Raw genomic sequence first — 23,735 nt, 5'->3', positions numbered from 1 at the left:
ATGATGTTAAGCGAATCCAGTTTCCCCATAAGAATGAATGTAAAGGGGGGGGGAGGGGAGGTTCCAGGGAAATTATTTTCACCAGACAAAAGACTGTACACACACACACACAAACACAAACACACACACACACTATAAGTTTTAAACAAACAATTTAATACTGTTCACAGCTACGATGGTTGTGAAGCTTGGTTGAGGTGGTGAAGTTAGAGGGTGGAGGAGGAAGGGATATTTCCCAGGGAATGCCTTACTGCTAAATGATGAACTAACACTCGGCTGAGCCCTCAAGGGTTAACACATTGCTGTTAATGTAGCCTCACACTCTACAAGGCAGCACCAATGGAGGGAAGGGAGACAGCATGGCAGACAGAGACACACGCCGTGTGTGTGTGTGTGTGTGTGTGTGTGTGTGAGAGAGAGAGAGATGCACTTTGCCCCTTTAAGTACTCTGACCCCACTCTAAGTACATTGCCTTTTTAAGAAGATCGGCAGGTTGAGATGGGAGCTGCAGCCAGGAAGCTCTCTCCATCCTGAGCCCTGTCGTGTCTCCCCCACCACCACACACCCATTCTATGGAGATGGGGTAAGTGGGGTGCAGGGGGGAGAGGGACACCCGGACATTAGTCCCCCTCCCCTCCCTCAGCACAGCAAGCAGGAGGCTCTGGGGAGCAGCTCCAAGGCAGAGGGCAGGAGCAGCATATGGCAGTGGCAGGAGGGACAGCTGAACTGCTGGCAATTGATAGCCTGCTGGGCGGCTGCCACACTGGGAACTTAGGGGAGCAGGGAGCTGATAGGGGGGCTGCCGGTCCACCCTGGTTCCAAGCCCCCACCAGCTAGCTGCAACGGGCTGCTCTTCCTGCAAGCAGTGGACAAAGCAGGCAGCTGCCAAAGGACGTTATAAGGGAGCATTGCACAACTTTAAACGAGCATGTTCTCTAATTGATCAGCAAGGTAACAACATAACATTAACAATCTGCTTTACAAGGCTGCTTGCTGGGTCTGGCAGGAAATGAAACTTACCCTGTTACACTGTCTGCAAAGAGCCATGGCTGCAGCCGTGAATCCTTTGAAGAGCCTCCGAGATGAAGCTACTTGCTCCATCTGTCTGAGCCCTGGTCTACACTAGGAGTTTAGGTCAAATTTAGCTGCGTTATATCGATGTAAACCTGCACCCATCCACACGATGAAGCCCTTTTTTTCAACTTAAAGGGCTCTTAAAATCGATTTCCTTACTCCACCCCCAACACGGGGATTAGCGCTTAAATCGGCTTTGCCGGGTCGAATTTGGGGTACTGTGGACGCAATTAGACAGTATTGGCATCCGGGAGCTATCCCAGAGTGCTCTATTGTGACCGCTCTGGATAGCACTCTCAACTCATATGCACTGGCCAGGTAGACAGGAAAAGGCCTGCGAACTTTTGAATCTCATTTCCTGTTTGCATGGTCACCTGCAGCTTGCCACGCTGGCCAGAGCTCATCAGCAGAGGGAATTAAAATCAACAAAGGGGGTGGCTTTGCGAGAAACTGAATGGCCCCCTCAAGGATAGAACTCAAAACCTCAAAGATAGAACTCAAAACTGGGTTTGGCAGGCCATTGATTTCACAGAGGGAAGGAGGGAGGGAGGAGAAAATGAATACAAAACAAATCTGGTCTATTTCTTGTTTTGAGCCACTTCATCTATCTTTATACATCTTGCTGGCAGTAGACTGTGCAGTATGACCACTAGCCATCGTCATCTCCTGGGTGCTCGGCAGAAGATGCTGCAGTATGACTACTGGCCATCATCTTCTGTTGGCTGGAGGTTAAAAGACAGTGCATTGCCTGTAGGACTGAATCGCCACGAGATGAAACTTAAAAGGGAAATGACCTGGCTGAGTCACTCCCATGTTTGCCCAGGCTCCTGATTAAAAGAGCACCCAGGACTATGTCGATGACGGCTACCAGTCATGCCGCACTGTCTGCTGCCAAAAGGCAATAAGCTGCTGCTGTGTAGCAATGCAGCACCACGTCTGCCAGCACCCAGGAGACATACAGTGACGGTTTGCTGAGCGGGCTCCATGCTTGCTGTGGTATGGCATCTGCACAGGTAACTCAAGAAAAAAGGCGCAAAACGATTGCTGCTGCTTTCACGGAGGGAGGGAGGGAACGGGGGCCTGATGATATGTACCGAGAACCACCTGCGACAATGTTTTAGCCCCATCAGGCGCTGGGATTTCTACCCAGAATTGAGATGGGCGGCGGAGACTGCGGGAACTGTGGGATAGCCACCCACAGTGCAACGCTCCGGAAGTCGATGGTTGCCTCGGTATTGTGGACACACTACGCTGACTACAGGCACTTAGAGCACTTGCGTGGGGATACACACAATCGACTGTATAAAACCGCTTTCTACAAAACCGACTTCTATAAATTCGACCTAATTTCGTAGTGTAGACATACCTTGAGGTTTTTTTAAGGATCCAGTGTCTTTAGATTGTGGGCACAATTTCTGCCAAGCCTGCATCACCGAGTTCTGGGAGGGACCAAATACAGACATCTCCTGCCCTCAGTGCAGAGAGACCTTTCCCCAGAGGACCCTAAGGCCGGACAGACAACTGGGGAACTTTGTAGAAATAGCCAAGCAGCTGAATGTCCCAGCAGCAGCAGGAGGAGGAGATTTGTGCAATGTGCACCAGGAGCCTTTCAAACTCTTCTGTAACCAGGACCAAATGCTCATCTGTGTGATCTGCAGGGAGTCCCAGGCTCACCGCGCTCACAGGGTGGTCCCTATAGAGGAGGCTGCCCAGGAGCATAACGTAGGCCACAGCTGGGCACGACTGTAAGTGAGGAGTTAGTGTGTATGTAAACCCCAGAATGAAGGCGGTGTTATTTCTTTATTAGTCTCATTCCATTATAGATTAGAACTCAGAGTTTAATCTGATCAGGGCTTAAATTCTTATAGAGTATTTCCCAGAGCCCCCCATGCCCTCCTCCAATATGCTATAAAAACTCCAGGGGGGTTGAAGATATTTACCAGAGCTCTTCTCCAGACAGCTCCAGCTGCATTTAAGCCTGAATCTGAAAATCGACCCCCTGCTCGCCTGTCTCCCATTCTCATCCTCAGGGTTGGCTGCGGTGGCCCATGACTCCAACTCCTCCGGTACCCATGGGGCTCGGGGGTGGCACGGCATCACCGCAGAGGATAGCGTGCAGCTCCTTGTCAAAGCGGCATGTCTGTGGAGTTCCTGTTCCCCCAAAATATCCCCCCAAGCCTTACACCCCCTTTCCTGGGGAGGCTTGAGAATAAACAAGATGAGCACAGACCAGCCTTGGGTTTTTAGGACCCTAAAAACCCCAATCAGATTTTTTTAAAAACAACAGAACTTTATTAGAAGAACAAAACAAAACAAAGAACTAGCCTTGTAAGATTAGGATGGAAGATAATCTCACAGGCAATTAGCTTCAACACATAAAGAATCCCCCTCTAGGCAAAACCTTAACGTTACCAAAAAAAAACAACCCAAAACAGAAATGCACATTCCCTCCAGCACAGAGAATTTCACAAGCCAAAAAGAAAAGAAAATCAAACGCATCTTCTAGCTAAATTACTTACTAACTCTATAGGAGTTGGATTGCTTGCTTCCTTGATCTGTCTCCAGCAGAGGCATCACACAGACAAAAAAGCCTTCTCTCCCCTCAGATTTGAAAGTATCTTCTCCCCTTATTGTTTTTTCTTGGTCAGGTGCTAGCCAGGTTACTTAAGCTTTTTAACCCCTTACAGGTAAGGAGGAATTCTAGGCTACCCTTAGCTGTATGGTTATGACAGTCCTTCTCCTCATCTCCATGGCAAGGAGATCCCGGCTGGGAGGGGAAGGGAGAGGGGGGAACTTCAGCCAGGCAGAGGGAGCAGTTGGAGGAGTTTCTCTCTCTCCCTTCCCCTACCTGTGGCCCATCAGCTCAGCAGCCAGGGCTGCAGCAGGGAGGAGGGGCTGATCGGGGCTTCTGCTCCTTTGTCTGTGGTTTGCTTAGGCCAGGCAGAGCCAGAGGGTCACTGACCAGCTGATGCTCGGCTGCTGCTGGATCCTTACCCGAGTGATGGGCAGCTGGGTCCTTGGGAGCCAAATGCCCCTGATGTGTGTGGGAATGAGGAAATGGAGGCGTCTCTGATGTCCACTGTGGACATTCATTTGGAGCATTTTCCACACTGAGAACATCTCAGAGGTTACTTCCCTGTGCAGATTTGCAGATGCCTGATGCTCTGGGAGCAGCACGCTGAACTTGATCAATTAGGACAAACTGCAAAGCATGGGGCAGACAATCCCCCAAACTGGTGGATATTCCAATACTTAGATTCACCAAACCAGCAACAAAACACCTTCTATGCCTATCTTACTGGTTACCCAGAAGCCAAAACACAGTTCCCTGAAAGCACAGGTAGCCAATTCTTTTTTTCAAGGTCAAAATTTCCTTGTCAAGCTATAGACAAAGTCCACACTCCAGAGAAAATAATAATAAAGAAACCACAACAGTAATGATAATAGAGAAATAAAAACATTTCAGGGTTCCATTCGAAAGCATCTGGTTGTCTAGATTTGGCCCATGTCTGCCTATTGACTACCCCTGCATTAAAGACACCCAGCCTTGGGCTCCTGCCCAGACAGCCCAGTTAAATATAATGCAGATTACTGAAAATCTTGTTCATCATCTAAAAAATTCAGCCAACCCCAAAGGATCGGATACATTACCCAAGAAGTTAAGGAATACTTCAGTTCTTACCCAAATACATGCTTACAGCCAATTCTTATTAACTAAAGTAACACTTATTAAAAGAAGAAAAGAGAGAGTCTTGATCATTATACACACAGACATGAATAGAGTCCTTAGGGCAGTTTCACTGCAGGGATGGTGCTTTAGAATTGAAGGGTCCTTTTTCGAATCATTTCATCAGGTTCTTGTCCAGATGTGAGCAAACTATGGCCTGCGGGACCATTCTGCCAGGCCCCCAAGCTCCCGGCATGGCCCCGCTTTGAGCGCCTTGGTAAGGGAGCGATGGTGGGGGCAACAGACGTTCGGGGGGGGGGGGGTGGTCAGGGGACAGGGAACGGTTGGATGGGGCAGAGGTTCTGGGGTGGAGCGGTCAGGGGTCGAGGAACAGGGGGGGTTGGATACGCATGGGAGTCCTGAGGGGCCTGTCAGGGGGTGGGGGTGTGGATAGGGGTCGGGGCAGTCCGGGGACAGGGAGCGGGAGAGGGGTTGGATGGGGGTGGGGTCCTGGGGGGCCTGTTAGGGGGTGGGGGTGTGGATAGGAGTTGGGGCAGTCCGGTGACAGGGAGCGGGGCGGGGTTGGATAGGGGGTGGGGTCCTGGGGGGCCTGTCAGGGGGTGCGGTTGTGGTTAGGGCTCAGGAGGGAGTCAGGAAAGGGGGGTTGAATAGGGGGTGGGATCCGGGGGAGGGCAATTTGGGGCAGGAGTCCTGGGTCGGGGTGGTCAGGGGACAAGGAGCAGGGTGAGGTGGATGGGTCAGGGGTTCTGAGGCTGGCACTCAGGGGGCAGGAAGTGGGAAGGGGCGGATAGGGGGCAGGGGCCAGGCTATTTGGGGGGCACAGCCTTCCCTACCCAGCCCTCGATATAGTTTGACACCCCAATGTGGCCCTCAGACCAAAAAGTTTGCCCACCCCCGTTCTAGTCTAATGTCAAAATCAGGGCAGTTCACTATCAAGGCAGTCCAGATGGGACTGGAGATCTCAGTCTTACGACTCAAACTCCCTCTGAATAAAGCTTGAGAAGATCTGAGAGAAAAGGATCAGGTCCCAAGAGTTTTTATACAGATTTTTGCAGCCTCTCGATGGCACGCAGTCCTGGGGTGAAAAATAGGCTTTTGAAATAACCTTGTAATTCCTAAACATCACCGGCAATTAACTACAGGGATTAACAGAAGGTGATTATCCATTAAGCAGTTCATGGACTGTTTACCACAAACTTTAGAGAGACATGCAGACAAGGACATTATTACACCTAACTTTTATCTAAATGTTAATATTTCCTTTTGATCTCCAAGTTAACAGAATACAGCCCTAGAGAGGAACTGTTTGATTACATTGTTAACCTCTAACAAGACATAGGTAAACAGAGACTACTACGGTTACCATCTTCCAATTCTTTAGGAATACAAGTTTACATTTCAAAGCTCAAGCCTATAGAACATGCAATGGCCCTAAATACCATTTACACACTTAGAAGCATGTTTCTAAAGGTTGAACCTAGATCAATTAGCCTGCAAGTTGCTTCACCCTTTCTGGCCATGGGTCACAGAAGTTTAAATGCTGTGTGGATTCTCCCATGCTTAATGAGGTGTGATCTCAGTGTGAAACTTTTCCCACAATCCAAGCACTTATGGGGTCTCTCTCCTGTGTGGATTTTCCAATGATGAACAAGGGATGATCTCCATGTGAAACTTTTCCCACAGTCCAAGCACTTATGGGGTCTCTCTCCTGTGTGGATTCTCCAATGATTAACAAGGCCTGACCTCCATATGAAACTTTTCCCACAGTCCAAGCACTTATGGGGTCTCTCTCCTGTGTGGATTCTCCAATGATTAACGAGGCCTGACCTCCATATGAAACTTTTCCCACAGTCTAAGCACTTATGGGATCTTCCTCCTGTGTGGATTCTCTGATGTGTAACAAGGCCTGATTTATCTGTGAAACTTTTCCCACAGTCCAAGCACTTATGGGGTCTCTCTCCTGTGTGGGTTCCCTGATGTTTAACAAGGACTGATTTCTGTGTGAAACTTTTCCCACAGTCTAAGCACTTATGGGGTCTCTCACCTGTGTGGATTCTCTGATGTCTTATAAGGTCTGACTTCCAAAGGAAACCATTTCCGCAGCAGAGGCATTTATAAGGTCTCTCTCCTGTGTGGGTTGCCTGATGTGAAACAAGGGCAGATCTCTGTATGAAACTTTTCCCACACTCCAAGCACTTATGGGGTCTCTCACCTGTGTGGATTCTCTGATGTCTTATAAGGTCTGACTTCCAAAGGAAACCATTTCCGCAGCAGAGGCATTTATAAGGTCTCTCTCCTGTGTGGATTCCCTGATGTGAAACGAGGGTAGATCTCTGTTTGAAACTTTTCCCACACTCCAAGCACTTATGGGGTCTCTCACCTGTGTGGATTCTCTGATGTCTTATAAGGTCTGACTTCCAAAGGAAACCATTTCCACAGCAGAGGCATTTAAAACGTCTCTCACCGGTGTGGATTCTCTGATGCGTAACAAGGCCTGATTTCTTTGTGAAACTTTTCCCACAGTCTAAGCACTTATGGGGTCTCTCTCCTGTGTGGATTCTCTGATGTGTAACAAGGCCTGATTTCTTTGTGAAACTTTTCCCACAGTCTAAGCACTTATGGGGTCTCTCTCCTGTGTGGATTCTCTGATGTGTAACAAGGCCTGATTTCTTTGTGAAACTTTTCCCACAGTCTAAGCACTTATGGGGTCTCTCTCCTGTGTGGATTCTCTGATGTGTAACAAGGCCTGATTTCTTTGTGAAACTTTTCCCACAGTCTAAGCACTTATGGGGTCTCTCTCCTGTGTGGGTTCTCTGATGTCTAATTAGTGCTGACTTTGAGTAGAAAGATATCCAGCACTTGAGGCACTGAGAGGGTTTCTCGCCTGTGTGGCTTCTCCCATGGTTATTCAGGTCTGAGCGATTAATGAAGCTTTCGCCACGGTCCAAGCATTGAAGGGGTTCCTCTCCAGTGTGGATTGTCTGATGTGTCACAAGGTGTGATCTCAGAATGAATCCTTTCCCATAGTCGAGGCACTGATAGGGTTTCTCTTCATTGGGATTTCTCTGCTGGGCTGTGGGATCCTTGTGTCCTCCACCACCTATAATAGATTCATCAACTTCCCCAGGAACGTCCTCATGATTCCCATCCTCACTCTCACTCACTCTCTTAGCACCTGCTGGGAGAGAGACAATCCAGACAGGAGTCATCGTGCTGGGGAGAAAGAGGAATAGCACACAGGGAAAACCCAACACACTAAAGTTGTGAAGAATCAGCAATTGGATTTTGACTCCACATCCCACCCAAACACTCACAGGGAAGGAAAGTTGGGAAGGAAGCTCCAGCAGCTCACAGGGTGGGTGGAATGGCGTGAGCGATATCTGCTGACTATGGCCCTGCCCTGGCTGAGATGAGATGAGGAAGAACAGAGGGCGCTTACTCACACCACACATTTGGGATTCTCAACTTTTTCCTTCATTCACCACATGGTTTCTGTATCAGTCCTCACCTGTGCGGGTGCCTCTCGGGATCTCTCTTTCCTCAGAGGCCTGGAGATCCGGGACCCACAACTCTTCCCCTCGTTCCAGCTGGGCGATCAGCTCAGGCTTGGGAATGGGAAACCCTGCGCAGGGGGTGAAATCAGACCAGATCAGGGTGCATGGAGGATTGAGAGAGAGTCTGTCACAAAGGGCATTCCATGTCCCAGTGCTGTGCTGGGGGAACGTGGAATCCAAGGGGACGGGAACATGGTCACTGAGCCCCCTTGGGAGAGGCAGACATCTGGGGAGGTGAGGGGAATTGTCACACCCTCACTAGGAGTTTGCAGGATCTGTGCATTCTGCGGGCCTTGCTGACAAACACACAGCTCTAGAGTTAAACCCCTGCCTCCTTCTAAACCTGCAGAGCCCAGAGCCCTCCCCATGGCGAGAGCTAGACCCAAGGAGGGAGATGAACAGAGATGCTGTGTGTGAATGAGAAATAATAGACAGGACACTTCATGAGTTCTGCCCCACTGAAAGCTGGAGGTGGGTGGGAATGGTTTCGCATGTCCATTAGGTTTTGACACTGTGGTCCCATTGGAGAGGGTACAGAGATGCAAGTCTCTCTCGCCGCAACTGTGGACTATGGGACAAATTCTCCTCCAATCTAACTGACCAGGGAAGAACGTAACCAGAGTCAGAAATGCAGGCCCTACACTTTCTAATAACCGAGGGAACGGGAATCGCTTACCCAGCGAGGTCACCGTCTCGTAGTTATCCTGCATGACGTCCCTGTAGAGGGCTCTCTGACCGGGGTCCAGGAGAGCCCCCTGCCCCTGGGTGAAATACACAGCCACCTCCTCGAAGGTCACCGGCATCTGGAACAACAAGAGTCCCCCACTCAGCACCTGCTGCTCCAGCCACAATCCCACTAGTCACGGGAAAGGAAGAAAAAAAAGCTCTGGGAGGGCCAGAGAAGCAGAATCCCTCTCCCACCCTGCAGCAGCCATGTGGCTTCAGGGGTGGGAGAAGGTGAGAGCTCCTTGTCCCCCCAGCACACAGAGCAGGGCAGGGTCTTCTCATTTCCCACACGCCTGCCAGCCACAGGCAGATACAGGAAGCAGAGCTCTGAGCTGGGGACAGGAATCCCGACAGCTTCCCTTCGTATTTCACAGCAGCCTCTGGCCAGTGGAGTCAGGCTCCAGCACTGGGAGTCTGGAAAATGTTCCAAGCCCTGTTTCCTGTTTCATAAATGAGGAAAGTTCCCCTGCTGCCAATGGGCCTATTCAGAAAAGCAGCAGGTGTGAGGATGCAGATATGCAGGCCTGGCTGTAAAGGCCGATACTCTAAGAATTTAGGTGTATTCTTATCACTTGGCTAGTTCTAGTGGTATAAAAGAAAGAATCAAAATCACTGTCTGCGGGTGGAAGGGCCTTCTCTTACTGTGACAGTCTGAGGCCCTGTGCTTAGGCGAAGGCCTTTGGCTAAGCAGCAGAGGCAGCCATAAGCCGGGAAGCGACCGGTCACCTCCTCACATTTCAACCTAGTCATATTGAAATAAGGTGCTATTGGGCTGTTAGGAATACAATCCTGTCCTGATAGTGCCCATCGCCTCCAGAGAAAGGGAAGTGCCTAGAAAATGTAAAAGGAAACTTAGTTTGATAGCATCCTGTCTGTCAGGAACCCACTTATCAATAGCTGGGATGTGAAATCCTCACTTCTCTATTGTTTTGTCATTATAGTTCCCACTTTGCTATTGTTTATTTGCATGGTCTCTGTCTGATTCTGAGATTGTTTCGTCTTCTGTATAATTAATTTTGCTGGGTGTAAACTAATTAAGGTGGCACGATATAATTGGTTACATACTCATGTTACAATATGTTAGGATTGGTTAGTTAAATTTCAGGAAAATGATTGGTTAAGGTATAGCTAAGCAGAACTCAAGTTTTACTATCTAGTCTGTAGTCAATCAGGAAGTGAGTGGTGGGGGGGTGGGGAAACTGCAATCATGTTTGGCTAAGGGCAGGAATGGGAACAGGGACACAGGTAAGGCTCTGTGGTGTCAGAGCTGGGAAGGGGGACACTAAAGAAGGAAACTGGAAGTATGCTTGCTGGAAGTTCACCCCAATAAACACTGAATTGTTTGCACCTTTGGACTTCGGGTATTGTTGGTCTCTGTTCATGCAAGAAGGACCAGGGAAGTAAGTGGGTGAAGGAATAAGCCCCCTAACAGCAGGTTTATCACACCCTGTTTCCTCCCTGCCTCTCCCTTCCTCTCCTCCCCCCAGCAGCTCCCTTAAAATCCCCTACCTGAGCTGGCTCCATCATGGCCATTTTCCTTCCCTTTCTCCTGGAAGATGGGTTGATCTGGAGCGAAATCTGGACGTGATTCCTCAGCCTGTCAGGGTGAGAGGGGCGATGGGGGAGGTTTCAAAAGGGGCTTGAGTCCATTTCGCACCCCGATTCCCCCCCCCCCCCCCCCAGACTCTTTCCCTTGAGTCAGACGCTCTGGACTTTGCCATGCTGGGAAGAAACCCAGTTAGGTTATTACCACCCAGGCCAGCCCCCTCCCAGCAGAACTGAACCCACCGGGACACTTTGAAACTCTCCCTGTAACAGTGTCTCTGAGCCAAATGCTGGAAAAAGAGCAGAACCAGAAAAGCCACTTTTGGGGATTCCCTCTGACACTGTCCCCAAAGGCAGCGCCTGTCCCCCCACTCCACAAGCAGTGCAGTGATTCCAGGCAGTCAGCAACTGGCTTTTCCTCTCTCAGCTCCTCTCCTTGTGCTCAGGAGAGTCAGTCTGCCCAGGATAATGCAGGGAATGGATCTGGGCAGATCTGGGAACTTCTCTTCCTGCTGCTCCTTCCAGTCTCTCCACTCTCCCTTTTTATCATCTTCCCTCTCCCTGGAGAACTGGTGACTGCTCCATTGACGTGGGCCTTTGCTCTCCTTCGGGAGATCAGCCACTGACACTGCTAACAGGGGTTTGAACCCTAGCAGTATCCATGAGGACAGCAGCTCTGGGACTCACAGACACATGGGGAGCCCCTCCCTCCTGTACTTCAAACTCGCCAGCAGGTCCCTGAAAGGGGCCCTTTGTGCAGAGTCACTTTCCTGCCATGTGGAGGAGCAGAAACTGCTCCCTGTAGGAATTTGCTACTTAGGGTGCACTGAGCATGCTGACGTGAACTGAGCACGCTGAGTAACATCTGCTGAAGTCACTGCCCTTCACCCTGCCCTTATTACCCATAAGATTCTGCAGACTGTTTTTACAGGGGTTAAAAAGGAGGAAAGGGGGCAAATCGGAGGAGGGAGGTGTTGGCCAGATTCTGAGCAGGGGGAAAAAATTCATTGGTCAGGAGGGTGAAGCAGCTGGAAGCAGGGTTAGGATAGGGCCTGAAGGGCAAAATCAGGGATGGGGGGAAGGAGCTGGGGTTAAGCTCAGGGGTAAGGCGCTGCCAGAAGGTAATAGAGGGTAAAACCCTGGCAGGGGCAGATGGGGTATGAGTTACGCCGGTGGACTGAGACATCAGTGTTTCCAAAAATAGGGTGTGTGTGGGGGAGGGAGAGGGTCTTTTTTTATTTCTCCTCTCACAGACAGCTCCTGTCAGCATGGGCTTCCCAGGGCTGGGTTCTTAAAGGCATCCCAGTGACTAGCCACTGGAGCTCCTCTCTGTCTGATGTAACCTACTAAGGTGCTGCAGGAGACTTAATTCAGTGAAACAGGGACTTCCCTCCCCCTTCGCCCCATCCTTTCCCCGCCCCGCAGTGATCAACTAGTTACCCGCAGTGTTGCCAATTTAGTCATTGGTTGGAAATTGCAATCGAAATTGAAACATTAATACACACTTTAAAATACACATACAGTGTATGATCAAATACTTGTACCTGAAAGTATAATAGGTTTGAAAAGTCTGAACAAAGACTGGCTTCCTCACACAGCCGTTGTTTTTTCTGGCACATTGGTTTCGGCAATGTTGGCCAACCTTATCATTTAAAATCATGATTTGTAAACAAGGTGTGAATGAGTTCTCCCCTGACAGGGGGTGATGAGCCAGGGGTAGGGGGAAGGCTTCAGGACCAGACTGTATTTACATGAACTCACCTACTCTGCGGAGGTATCCAGCAGACAGAGCTGTGGGGCCCAAGTGATCAATTTTGGCTGGTGTCGGGAGTTTCTGTACTAAACATTTTTATTATATTATAATTAATTTTTGCATAAGAACGTAAGAACAGCCAGACTGGGTCAGACCAAGGGTCCATCTAGCCCAGTACTCGGTCTTCCGACAGTGGCCAAGGCCAGAGGCTTCACAGGGAATGAACAGAACAGGCAATTATTGAGTGACCATCCCCTGCCGTCCACTCCCAGTTTCTGGAAAACAAGAGGCTCTCAGAGCATGGGGTTGCATCCCTGCCCATCCTGGCTAATAGCCATTGATGGACACATCCTCCATGAATTGATCTCGGTCTCTTTTGAATCCTATTCTAGTTTTGGCCTTGACACCCCCCACCCCGGCAAACAGTTCCAGAGGTTGACTGTGTGTTGTGTGAAGAAGTCCTTCCTTTTGTTTGTTTTAAACCTGCTGCCTATTAATGTCATTGGGTGACCCCTTGTTCTTGGTTACGTGAGGGAGCTTATTCACTTTCTCCACACCAGTCAAGATTTTATAGACCTCTATCATATCCCCTCTTAGTCCTCTCTTTTTCAGGCTGAAAAGTCCCAGTCTTTTTAATCTCTCCTCCTGTGGAAGCTGTTCCACACCCCTCATCATTTTAGTTACCTTCTCTGTACCTTTGCATGCAGTATTCAAGATGTGAGCGTTCCATGGATTTATAAAGTAAAAGTGGAGGAGCTTGGTTTGCCAGACTGACTAGCAAAGCCAATGCTGACAAACTATGTGAAAAGGCTGCAAAACACCAATCCTCTGGACTGCATCGACATGCAGAAAGCCTCATAAGCCAGTCGTTGCCAAAGCCAATCTGAGAAGAATTTAGTGAGGTGTTAAGAATGCTGGAGACACACCACAGTTTATGCGAACAAACATGGCTGTCACATCACACTTTCTCTTTAAGCAAGAATTACCACATGCTACAAACTGGGGGCCAATGTTAAGTGCACTGTCCAGCTGAAAAGTAAAGTACATTGACTTGATTCTTACATCTCTACAACAACAACTTTTGGATTCTATCAACCTCTACGTTGCTTTTACAGATGCCTGTCTTATAAAACACCGACAGTTGAGTGGAGTGAGGCACTCCCAGCAACGGGGCTGCCATGTGATCAGGACAGAATAGAGAATATGAACAAAGAGTGGAATATCACATGATGAACAAATGAAGATTTGATTTCAACTTCATCATCATCACAAATGGTTCAACCCAATTTTTGTGCTGTGTTTCCTGGGATGAAAGAAGTAGGAATTCACCTCTTCCTACTCTCAGTCACAAGAGCTACAGCTGCGTGTTCTTGTTCCTCATTGAATAGAATTGTGTGTTCTGAAAGAAGTCATCTTCTGCCTGATCATGAGCATATCTTGAAGGAAGGAAGTATCTGACACATGAGAAGCCTCCAAAAATGAATGCCGTGCATTCGAGAAGTTCATTAACAGAGTTTGCACAGTAAGCTTGTATAGAAAACTTTAATTTGTGTGAGGATTTAAAAATGAGCTAAATCTAATAAAATGGTTGTGAAACATTTTTCAGTTTTTACTATGGTGCCACCTTCACCCTAACAATCTCACCCGTCATCGGTCTCCCCCTCCCTCCAGAGGAGAAGGTGATACATCTTCGAGCAATGGTGGTAGGCGAGGTGATTGTGCTGGTGGAAGCCAGGGGAAGCCCTGGGGCCTCCAGGAGCACTGGGGAGTGAGGGTTGCCCTCACCAGTACAGAATAGGTGTAGCAGCATACACTCCACAGAGTGCATGGCTCCTCTGGGCTGCTCAGGACAGCTGGCAGTGCCTTCTGCCCCCCCCCGTTTGCCATCAGGGTATTTCAAGAGCAGCAGCAACATTGCGGCTTCCACATGCACGGGAGTGTTTGGGGAGGGAAAGGACTTTTTGGCCCTCTTCTCACCTCCACCACCACTAATGGCTCTGTGTGACGGCAGCCATATTTTGACCCTGTAACAAATAGATAGGAATTGTTTCTGCCAGGAAAAACGTCAGGGGAGCATAGGTGGTCCTCAGTAAGGGAAACAGGAAATCCAACATAGTTCTCTCTCCTTTCTACCCAGCCCCCAGAGACTAAAATACACCTGCATGAAGACAAACCCCTCTGGCTCATCTTTACCCTACAGATTTCAAAATCTCTGTCTGAACAAGCCCTTTCATCGCCAGTGAGACATTACCCCAGGAGCTGGCTGGAATCTACCCTCCCTTGGATTGGAACCTTTCTCAGTCAAGGCACCAGGACAAGGGCATTGCTGCCTGGGCCTGCCCGCTGAGCCTATGAACGGTCAGAGATCACACCAGCCCAGAGTTTAAATTATCCTCCATTTGTCCCGCGTCCCACTACAATGAATCCTACCCACAGGTCACTTGCACGGAAATATCAATATCAGGATGCTACATTGTTAGCACAGTAAGTGATGCTGCAAAACAAGTGATGTTTAAATGACCTCCCTGTTTTTGATACATCTGTACACCAGGCAGGGTCGTTTGGAAGCTGACGACTTTATGCTTCCATCCCTTGCCACTGTCAAGTTTTACCAAATTACGACAAGTCAGCCCATAAGAACAATGTTCTTAGGTATGAGTAACTGCTACTGTTAACAATTTGCTACCTCTGTCCCAGAAGACAGGAAAGGTGAGTAGTAGCAGATTTCTACAGATAGCAGTTTCTCACACTATAGGGTGTGAGAAACTGTTATCTGTAGAAATGAGCTAAGTCAGCTAGCAGTTTTTAGCAAAGTAGGACTTGTCTGCTACATGTAGCAATTTCCTACAGGGAGCAGTTTCTCATACTATACCTACCCCAGCACTTTGCCCCAGGTCTCTCCCCTCACCTGCAGGCTCCGGCTCAGGGGCTGGTGTCAGCAGAGCCTGGAGCTGCCCCAGGGCTGGTTCCAGGCACCGGAGAAAGTCCCCACCCGAGATGGGCACTGAGGGGGCTTTAACAAAGGTCGCTCCTCTGCTGGATAAGCAGCAGCTTCTCAATTTGGGTTCCCAGGTCAAAATGCAGGAGGCAGCTTCTGATCCAGGCAGCTCAACTCCAGAGCTGTATCCTGAGCAGAGAGACACACACCAGCCTCCTCAATAGCCGGAGTCTTCTGGTGGCAACACCTGATGAATGAGTTTCCCTGGACTCCCCCTGCACCAGGGCCGGCTCTAGTTTTTTTGTCACCCCAAAGGGGAGGGGAAAAAAAAAAGGAGTGCCATCCCTTCAGAAGTGCCGCCCCGCCCCGGACTGTGGCCCCTTGAGAAGTGCGGCCCCAAGCACATGCTTGGTTGGCTGGTGCCTAGAGCTGGCCCTGCCTGCACCGCCCTGGGACAGGCAGGCAGAGACTGATCTCACTGGCCCTCTGCACTCACCCCCTGCCAGAGCCAGCAGTGACTCCGGTCTGACTCCGGTGTAGCCGAGATCTGAATCCTGCACGGAAATCAGACCAGGGCCCTGGGCAGCCCCGAACGCCCAGGAGACAGACCCCAAAATCATGATTCTCTCTTGAAAAAAAAACAAGTGAATAATACCTTGGGAGCACCGTGTGTGGGGGGAGGAGGGGGGTTGCCTGTGGATATTTGCTGTGGAGTTTCTGAGCGGTGAGGGGTTAGATCCCTGCCCAGGCACCCCCCCAATGCTTCTGTGACCAGCTCAGGAAAAAACCTCCCACCCACCGGCTGCTGGAAGGGGCAGCCCCGCCCCCTCTCCTACTCCATGGGGCGGGGAGCTGCCTTGTGTCCCTCCCCACCCCCTCCTTGCTCTCTGGCTCTTCCTTCTCCCCCCAGCCAGTCTCCCCTTGCTCTCACATTCTCCCTCCAGCCTCCCCGCCCCACATCCCCCCTTTCCCTCCAAGTGACCCCCCCATCTTCTCCCTAGACCAGCCTCGTTCCCCTCAGCCCCATAATTCCCCCCACACCCTGATTCCCTGCAACAGCCCATCCCCCCTTCAGTGCAACCACTGCCCCCATCTCCTCCTGCCCCTGGATCGCCTTTAACCCGCCTCCTGCCCCGCACACACCCCTGTCCCGCCTTCGGTCCCCCTTTCCTACACCCCACAAAGCCCCTCTCCAGACCCCTCCCGGCTGCCCCCACGTGTTGCCCCAGCGCGGCCCGGCCGGGCTCCCCCCGCCCCGCGCACACCGGGGGCTGCGGCAGCTTTCCCGGGCCCGGGGCAGGGAATCGCAGCCGGCTCCGCGGGGAGCAGCCCGGGGGTGCCGGGGGGGGCGGGTCTCTCTTACCTTCCCTCCGAGCGGGGCCCCCGGGGCAGGGGCCGGGCCGGGAAGGGGCCCTGGCCGGGCTGGGGGCTCTGCCCTGGGAGAGGCTCCCGGGGAGCAGCGGGCAGGGCCCGGCTGGAGGTTCCCCTCTCCCGGCTGCAGCCCGGGCTCCGGGCTCCCGGCACCAGCCGCCGGGGCGCGGGGATCTCGCCGGGAGCCAGAGTCCCCGCAGCGGCTGCGAGTCACTTCCTGCGGCCGGGCTGAGCCCCGCGATCCTCCCCCCAGAGCCGCCCCCCAGCCGCTCCTGGGTCCTAGCGATCAACCCACCGCGCTGCAGGCCCCTGCCCCAGACCCTGCCCCCTGGGGACCCCACCAGCCTGGGCGCGGGCAGCTTCTCCCAGCCCTATGCAGGCGTCCTCCCTCGAAGCCACAGGATCACTGCGGGGACAGAAAGGAGACGAGCAGAGCCCGGGGCGGGGGAGAAGGGGGGTTTCTAGGGAGACTCCAGGTTGATCCAGAGGATCCAGGGGTGACGGGAGCCGGGGACGCTCTGTGTGTGATCCGCTCTGGTAACAGACTGGCACAGGGAGCAGTTGGTCAGAGCTGGTCTCGTCTCTCCACACCAGGCTCACTGGCGACCAGCCCTGGGCTCCCAGCTCTGCTCCCCTCACTCGGGTCATGGAGCTGTCAGAGCTTTGCCCCTGGGTTCCTCTGGTTACCTGTAGGTCCGGAGGAACCCACCCCTGGGCTCTATTTAAACCCCCCTCGTGTCTGCCCCCTCTCAGGGATCCCCTCTGCCCATGTCCTGGCTGACTCCCCGTGTGGGCACTGACTGCAGCTCCCCATCGGGCACCGGGATGTCGGCAGCGAAGCTCCTGTTGCTCTGGGTCAGGGACTGGTGCTCTGCCCGCTCAGGCTTGTCACCTGTTTCCCCCTCATCGTTTTCCGATTGTCACCAAAATCATCCGCCTTCTCCTAATGGTCACCTAGAAAATCCCCTGAAATGTTGGAATTGATCCGCTGCAGCCATCGAAACAGACCAGTGCCACCGAGTTAAGTGCTAGGCCAAAAATAAATCAAGATATTCGATAGCACTCTTAGGTCATGGCCAATGATGGAGCCGCGCCCCAGTTAGCTCTCTAGTGCAGGGGTTCTCACAACAAATGTTTTGGTGGCCTCACAGCATGGCCACCAACTACCACTGGTGGCCACTCTGACAATTTGGTCTAAAATACTTAATTAACTTTAGGAATAAATAAATCTGCCCTTATCCATGCCCAAATCATTGCAATTTATTGATGTAGGGTTGTTTTCATACTCAATAATAAAAATAATGTACAGTCGCCTCTATTCTTTACTGGACCTACACCGAATAGAAACACAAGTAAGGTACTTTGCATGTTCTTGACTTTGTTTAATTGTTGTTTCTTTTGCTTTTTTGGTTGTTTTTTTTTTTTGCTAGCGAGTAAGTCTGCTGCTGTGAAAAGTGATGTTTGTACGTTTGTTAATATCACGTCTCACAGCAGGAGACTTGCTAGCGAGCTGGGAGGCAGCGAAAAGTGATTAACAAACATACAGATATCACTTTGCACAGCAGCCTTCCTCAGACCCAGCAAGCTGGGGGACAAATTAAGCCCTGGATGGGAGGTGGTCAGGGTCCAGGGCTGGCCTGACCATGAGGCGAACTGAGGCGGCCGCCTCAGGTGCCAGACTGTGGGGAGGCACCACTAGGACCCAGAGCGTAGAAAACTGTGTCTGCTGCTGGGGCATCTGTATTCTCTGCTCGAGATGCCCAGAGATGGGGGAGTGCTGTGCTGGAGGAAGGAGGGCACAAGAGACCTAACAGGCAGGCAGGAGAAAAGGTGAGGGGGAATAGCAGAAAGCAGCAGGAGCTGCAGGGAGAGACAGGAGAAGGAGCCTCTCATGTACCTCTCCAGCACCCCCAGGAGCCTGGACTGATTAACCCCTAGCTTCTCAGGCAGCTTCCTGTTTCCTGCTGCTTCCCTGAACCCACCTGGGGAGAACAGGCAGTCAACTGAAACAGTAGGAGCCAGTTAGGCCCTTAAGACGCTGATATCTTCCCTCACTCAGGCCTGTTACCAGCCTGCTTATTTGTCCCCTTCCACTGAGTGTTGAAGGCCACTATAGCTGGCACAGAACAGCAGTCATGAGTGAAAGAAGAAAACGCCCCTCTGGGGCAGCACTCAGAAAAAGAAAGAAAGTGAAGGAAGCTTTTCTATCTAAGCAGGAAGGAGCTCTCCTGAGATACACAGACACAAATGTTCACAGTGAGCCTTCCGGCCCCAGTGAGGATGTGAGTGGTGAGGAGATGCCTGATCTTCCAGTTAGTCGGAGTGCAGGTGACCTGGCAGCTACTGCAGCATCCCTATCTCCATCTCAAATGGATGTAACCATGCACATTCCTGAAGAAAAGTGTAGATCAGAGAAGAGTGTGGTGGAGGCGCAAGAAACAGCTGCTCCTGAGTTTCGTTCCTTAAGTCTAGATGATCCAGGACTGTGGACCCACTTCAGCAGTGTTAAGGAAAAGTTAGCATACGTGACTCCATTTTGATTTGGGGCTCACCATTGTCTCAAAGCAAGCTCATCATGTACCAGGAGGAGTGTTCCTTAGATACTGCATTCCTGTGAACCCACCCCCCGCAACCCCCGTCTCCAGCCTGTCTTGACTCCCGGTTTCTGTTCTTTGTCTGTTCCTAACTCCCTGCCTCCTGACCCTTTGATGTGGGCCTCCCATCCTGATAAGAGAAGTTACTGATGCATTGCTTCAGGGCCATGGTGGGAAATTGAAGTAACAGTTTAAGCACGGGGAACGTACCTAGCAGGGATAGGTGGGAGATAAGAAAATGGTTTGTCTATTGGCTGAGATTTCTGATGCACGAGGGCAACATGCTTTGCTAAAAGGTCTATAATCTTTGAATAACCTACATTCGGGGTCCCTCTCTGACTAGCGGGGGGCACCACGCTCGACCATAATAAACTTAGTATCTTTGGGAACTCTGCAGTTGTGGACTTTGTTCGTGTGCCTCAGCCTAGACTCGAACTGTGCGTGACCTATCGAGTATAATTCGCAGCAGTTCCTGTGCGTGACCTGTCAGGTATAATTCGTAACAGTTTGTGTGCATGACCTATTAAGTATAATTCATAACAGCAGTAGCCTGAGGTACTTCCTTGTACTGCATTGGCCTCAACAAGTGAAAAACTTCATGTTCCCCAAAGACAATGAAAAGAGAAGTTTCCATCCAACACATTACTGGCGTGAAATCCCCAATGGTGATAAAGTGGAGAGGCCATGGCTTATGTACTCAAAAACCCAGAATGCTGCATACTGGTTTTGTTGCAAACTCTTCCACTCTCATGTTCTAGCCACATTGGGTTCTACAGAAATAAAGGACTGGAAAAATCTGGCTAGAAATCTGGCATGCCATGAGAAGGCAGCAAATCACCAGAGAGCATTCCATAGGTGGAAAGAGCATGAGATGAGACTAAGGTTAAAGGCCACCATAGATGATCAGCATCAAGAGAAGATTGCATCAGAGTCTCTTTACTGGCAAAATGTTGTGAAAAGGCTCATTGCCATTGTGAGAATGCTTGCTACCCCAAACCTAGCACTGCGTGGCACTTCAGATCAGCTGTATGTGCCAAACAATGGAAATTAACCTTAATTGGCCTTAAAATTGTGGAGCTGATGGCTGAATTTGAGGCTGTACTCCATGAGGCTGTTGAATTTTTTAATGTAATTCAAAGCATCTATGTATTTTTCTCAGCATCAACTCATCGATGGCAAATTTTGAAGCAACATCTGGGAACATCCTCTCTGATACTGAAACCACTGAGTGCCACACAATAGGAAAGTCGAGTGGAGGCGATAAAGCCTATCAAACACCAAATTGGGAAGATAGATGATGCCATAGTTGCCATTATGGAGGATAATGCTGTGACAGGAACTGTTCATGGGAGAAGAGTGGCAGAGGGAAATGGAATCACCAAAAACATACATCACTTCAAATTTCTGTGTGGCTTAGTGTTGTGGAATGACATAATGTTTGAAATAAATGTTGTAAGCAAGAGACTCCAAGGTGTTGACCTTGACATATCTGGAACAATGGAACAACTGGACAAAGCAAAGTCATACCTACAGTCTTACCGCTCAGATGAGGGATTTCAAAATGTTTGAAAAGTGCAGAGAAGTTGTTAGAGGAACTTGACACTGAAGCTATTTTCCCACCCATTCAAGGATACAAGTGTAACCCTTCTGCCTGTCAGAGTTGGCAGCAGCAAGGGCCGGGTTCAGTATCTAGGGGTTCCATTCCAATAACACAATGCAAAACCGGCTCAAGCCCCCACCCAGTGACATCGGTGATTCATGTCTGTAATTCATGTCTGTAATTGCGTGACCAGAGAGATTGAAGTGTTCTCCGACTGGTTTATGAATGTTATAATTCTCGACATCTGATGTGTCCATTTATTCTCTTATGTAGAGACTGTCCAGTCTGTACAATCCATCTGTGATCTTCCTGATAACACCATCCTGGCCACTATGGATGTAGAAGCCCTCTACACCAACATTCCACACAAAGATGGACTACAAGCCGTCAAGAACACTATCCCCGATAATGTCATGGCTAACCTGGTGGCTGAACTTTGTGACTTTGTCCTTACCCATAACTATTTTACATTTGGGGACAATGTATACCTTCAGATCAGTGGCACTACTATGGGTACCCACATGGCCCCACAGTATGCCAACATTTTTATGACTGATTTAGAACAACGCTTCCTCAGCTCTCGTCCCCTAACGCCCCTACTCTACTTGCGCTATATTGATGACATCTTCATCATCTGGACCCATGGAAAAGAAGCCCTTGAGGAATTCCACCATGATTTCAACAATTTCCATCCCACCGTCAACCTCAGCCTGGTCCAGTCCACACAAGAGATCCACTTCGTGGACACTATAGTGCTAATAAACAATGGTCACATAAACACCACCCTATACCGGAAACCTACTGACCACTATTCCTACCTACATGCCTCCAGCTTTCACCCTGACCACACCACATGATCCATCGTCTACAGCCAAGGTCTGCGATACAACCGCATTTCCTCCAACCCCTCAGACAGAGACAAACACCTACAAGATCTCTATCAAGCATTCTTACAACTACAATACCCACCTGCGGAAGTGAAGAAACAGATTGATAGAGCCGGAAGAGTTCCCAGAAGTCACCTACTACAGGACAGGCCTAACAAAGAAAATAACAGAACACCACTAGCCGTCACCTTCAGCCCCCAACTAAAACCCCTCCAACGCATTATTAAGGATCTACAACCTATCCTGAAGGATGACCCAACACTCTCACAAATCTTGGGAGACAGGCCAGTCCTTGCCTACAGATAGCCCCCCAACCTGAAGCAAATACTCACCAACAACCACATGCCACACAACAGAACCACTAACCCAGGAACCTATCCTTGCAACAAAGCCCGTTGCCAACTGTGCCCACATATCTATTCAGGGGACATCATCATCACAGGGCCTAATAACATCAGCCACACTATCAGAGGCTCGTTCACCTGCACATCCACCAACGTGATATATGCCATCATGTGCCAGCAATGCCCCTCTGTCATGTACATTGGTCAAACTGGACAGTCTCTACGTAAAAGAATAAATGGACACAAATCAGATGTCAAGAATTATAACATTCATAAACCAGTCAGAGAACACTTCAATCTCTCTGGTCACGCAATTACAGACATGAAGGTCACTATCTTACAACAAAAAAACTGCAAATCCAGACTCCAGCGAGAACCTGCTGAATTGGAATTCATTTGCAAATTGGATACTATTAATTTAGGCTTAAATAGAGACTGGGAGTGGCTATTTCCCCTTGTTTTTTTCCTACCCCCCCCCCCGACATTCTGGTTAAACTTGGATTTATGCTGGAAATGGCCCACCTTGATTATCATGCACATTGTAGGCAGAGTGGTCACGTTGGATGGGCTATTACCAGCAGGAGAGTGAGTTTGTGTGTGGGGAGGCGGAGGGTGAGAAAACCTGGATTTGTGCTGGAAATGGCCCAACTTGATTATCATAAACATTGTAAGGAGAGTGATCACTTTAGATAAGCTATTACCAGCAGGAGAGTGGGGTAGGAGGAAGTATTGTTTCATGGTCTCTGTGTATATAATGTCTTCTGCAGTTTCCACAGTATGCATCCGATGAAGTGAGCTGTAGCTCACGAAAGCTTATGCTCAAATAAATTGGTTAGTCTCTAAGGTGCCACAAGTACTCTGTTTCTTAATCCTCACCCTCTGCTTGTGAGGTCAGTAGTTCATGGCCTGTAGAAAGCACAGGAGGTTAACTAATGAGAACGGGGAGGCATTACCCTCTCAGGTGCCGAAGGATGGTGTAGTGATAGGACCTGGAGCATGATGCGGGACATCTGCATTCAATTCCCTGCTCAGCCACAGACTTTCGATGTGGATTTGGGCATGCCACATAATCTACTCTGTGCCTCTGTAACACAGGGATGTGAATTCCCTACCTTCCGGCAGTGATTGTGAGGGGTCCTGTCATTTTATTTTTGTGATTCATTCTTTTAAAATTTTCATGAAGAAACCAACAAGAACAATTGTTACAGCCTGTACATGTCGCCCGACACTGCACATTTCACAGGCTAGCTAAAAAAAATATGCAATTATGCAACTTTGCAACTTGTCAAAACTACAAGACTAGGCAATAGAAAATCAGGCGAACCTTGCCTGCGAGGGAGGGGGAACAACAATTTTTAAAAAAGACACAAATGGGCAAAAAAAATGAAGTTGGGGAACGGGGGCAGGAAGTGGGAGGGAGAAAGCAGAGAGGTCCACTGGAATGGAAGTCAGGCATTATTTCAGCATTTTTTATCCAAAAGTATCTGGAAACAGGGCCCAAATTTCTTCAAATTCATAGAATTTCTTTCCATATCGACAAGCTCTTCTTTCTTGAGGTGTCCCATTGTTAATGTTGGTGAGGGCCACCTCACATACCTAGATAGAATGACTTGAACAGATCATTTCCCACCATTGAACACACAACAGGTTATGAAAATTCT

The 23,735-nt window shown here is 49.8% G+C and overlaps 1 protein-coding gene across 7 annotated transcripts in view; it reads right to left on the bottom strand.

The window, feature by feature from the left end:
* Positions 1-3,343: 3,343 nt before the first annotated feature.
* LOC140898396 (uncharacterized) overlaps positions 3,344-23,735 on the bottom strand; it is a 305,360-nt gene continuing 284,968 nt past the window's right edge. The window contains exons 1-6 of one of the 7 annotated variants that reach the window (XM_078848853.1): positions 16,642-16,878; positions 12,132-12,426; positions 10,552-10,639; positions 8,993-9,119; positions 8,271-8,384; positions 3,344-7,940 (exon numbers count right to left, since the gene is read on the bottom strand). In XM_078848853.1, the coding sequence (XP_078704979.1) occupies positions 6,286-7,940; positions 8,271-8,384; positions 8,993-9,119; positions 10,552-10,639; positions 12,132-12,247 (2,100 nt within the window). In that variant the 5' untranslated portion in view covers positions 12,248-12,426; positions 16,642-16,878 and the 3' untranslated portion in view covers positions 3,344-6,285. Of the gene's footprint in view, positions 7,976-8,270; positions 8,385-8,992; positions 9,120-10,551; positions 10,640-12,131; positions 12,427-13,024; positions 14,230-15,248; positions 15,914-16,641; positions 16,879-23,735 lie in introns of those variants that run through there. The other 6 variants (XM_078848854.1, XM_073312190.2, XM_078848857.1 and 3 more) reach the window with 6 other exon arrangements.

This window comes from Lepidochelys kempii, chromosome 14 (genome assembly GCF_965140285.1).
Source record: "Lepidochelys kempii isolate rLepKem1 chromosome 14, rLepKem1.hap1, whole genome shotgun sequence".
Taxonomy (NCBI): domain Eukaryota; kingdom Metazoa; phylum Chordata; order Testudines; family Cheloniidae; genus Lepidochelys; species Lepidochelys kempii.
This window is presented reverse-complemented; position numbering and strand designations above follow the sequence as displayed.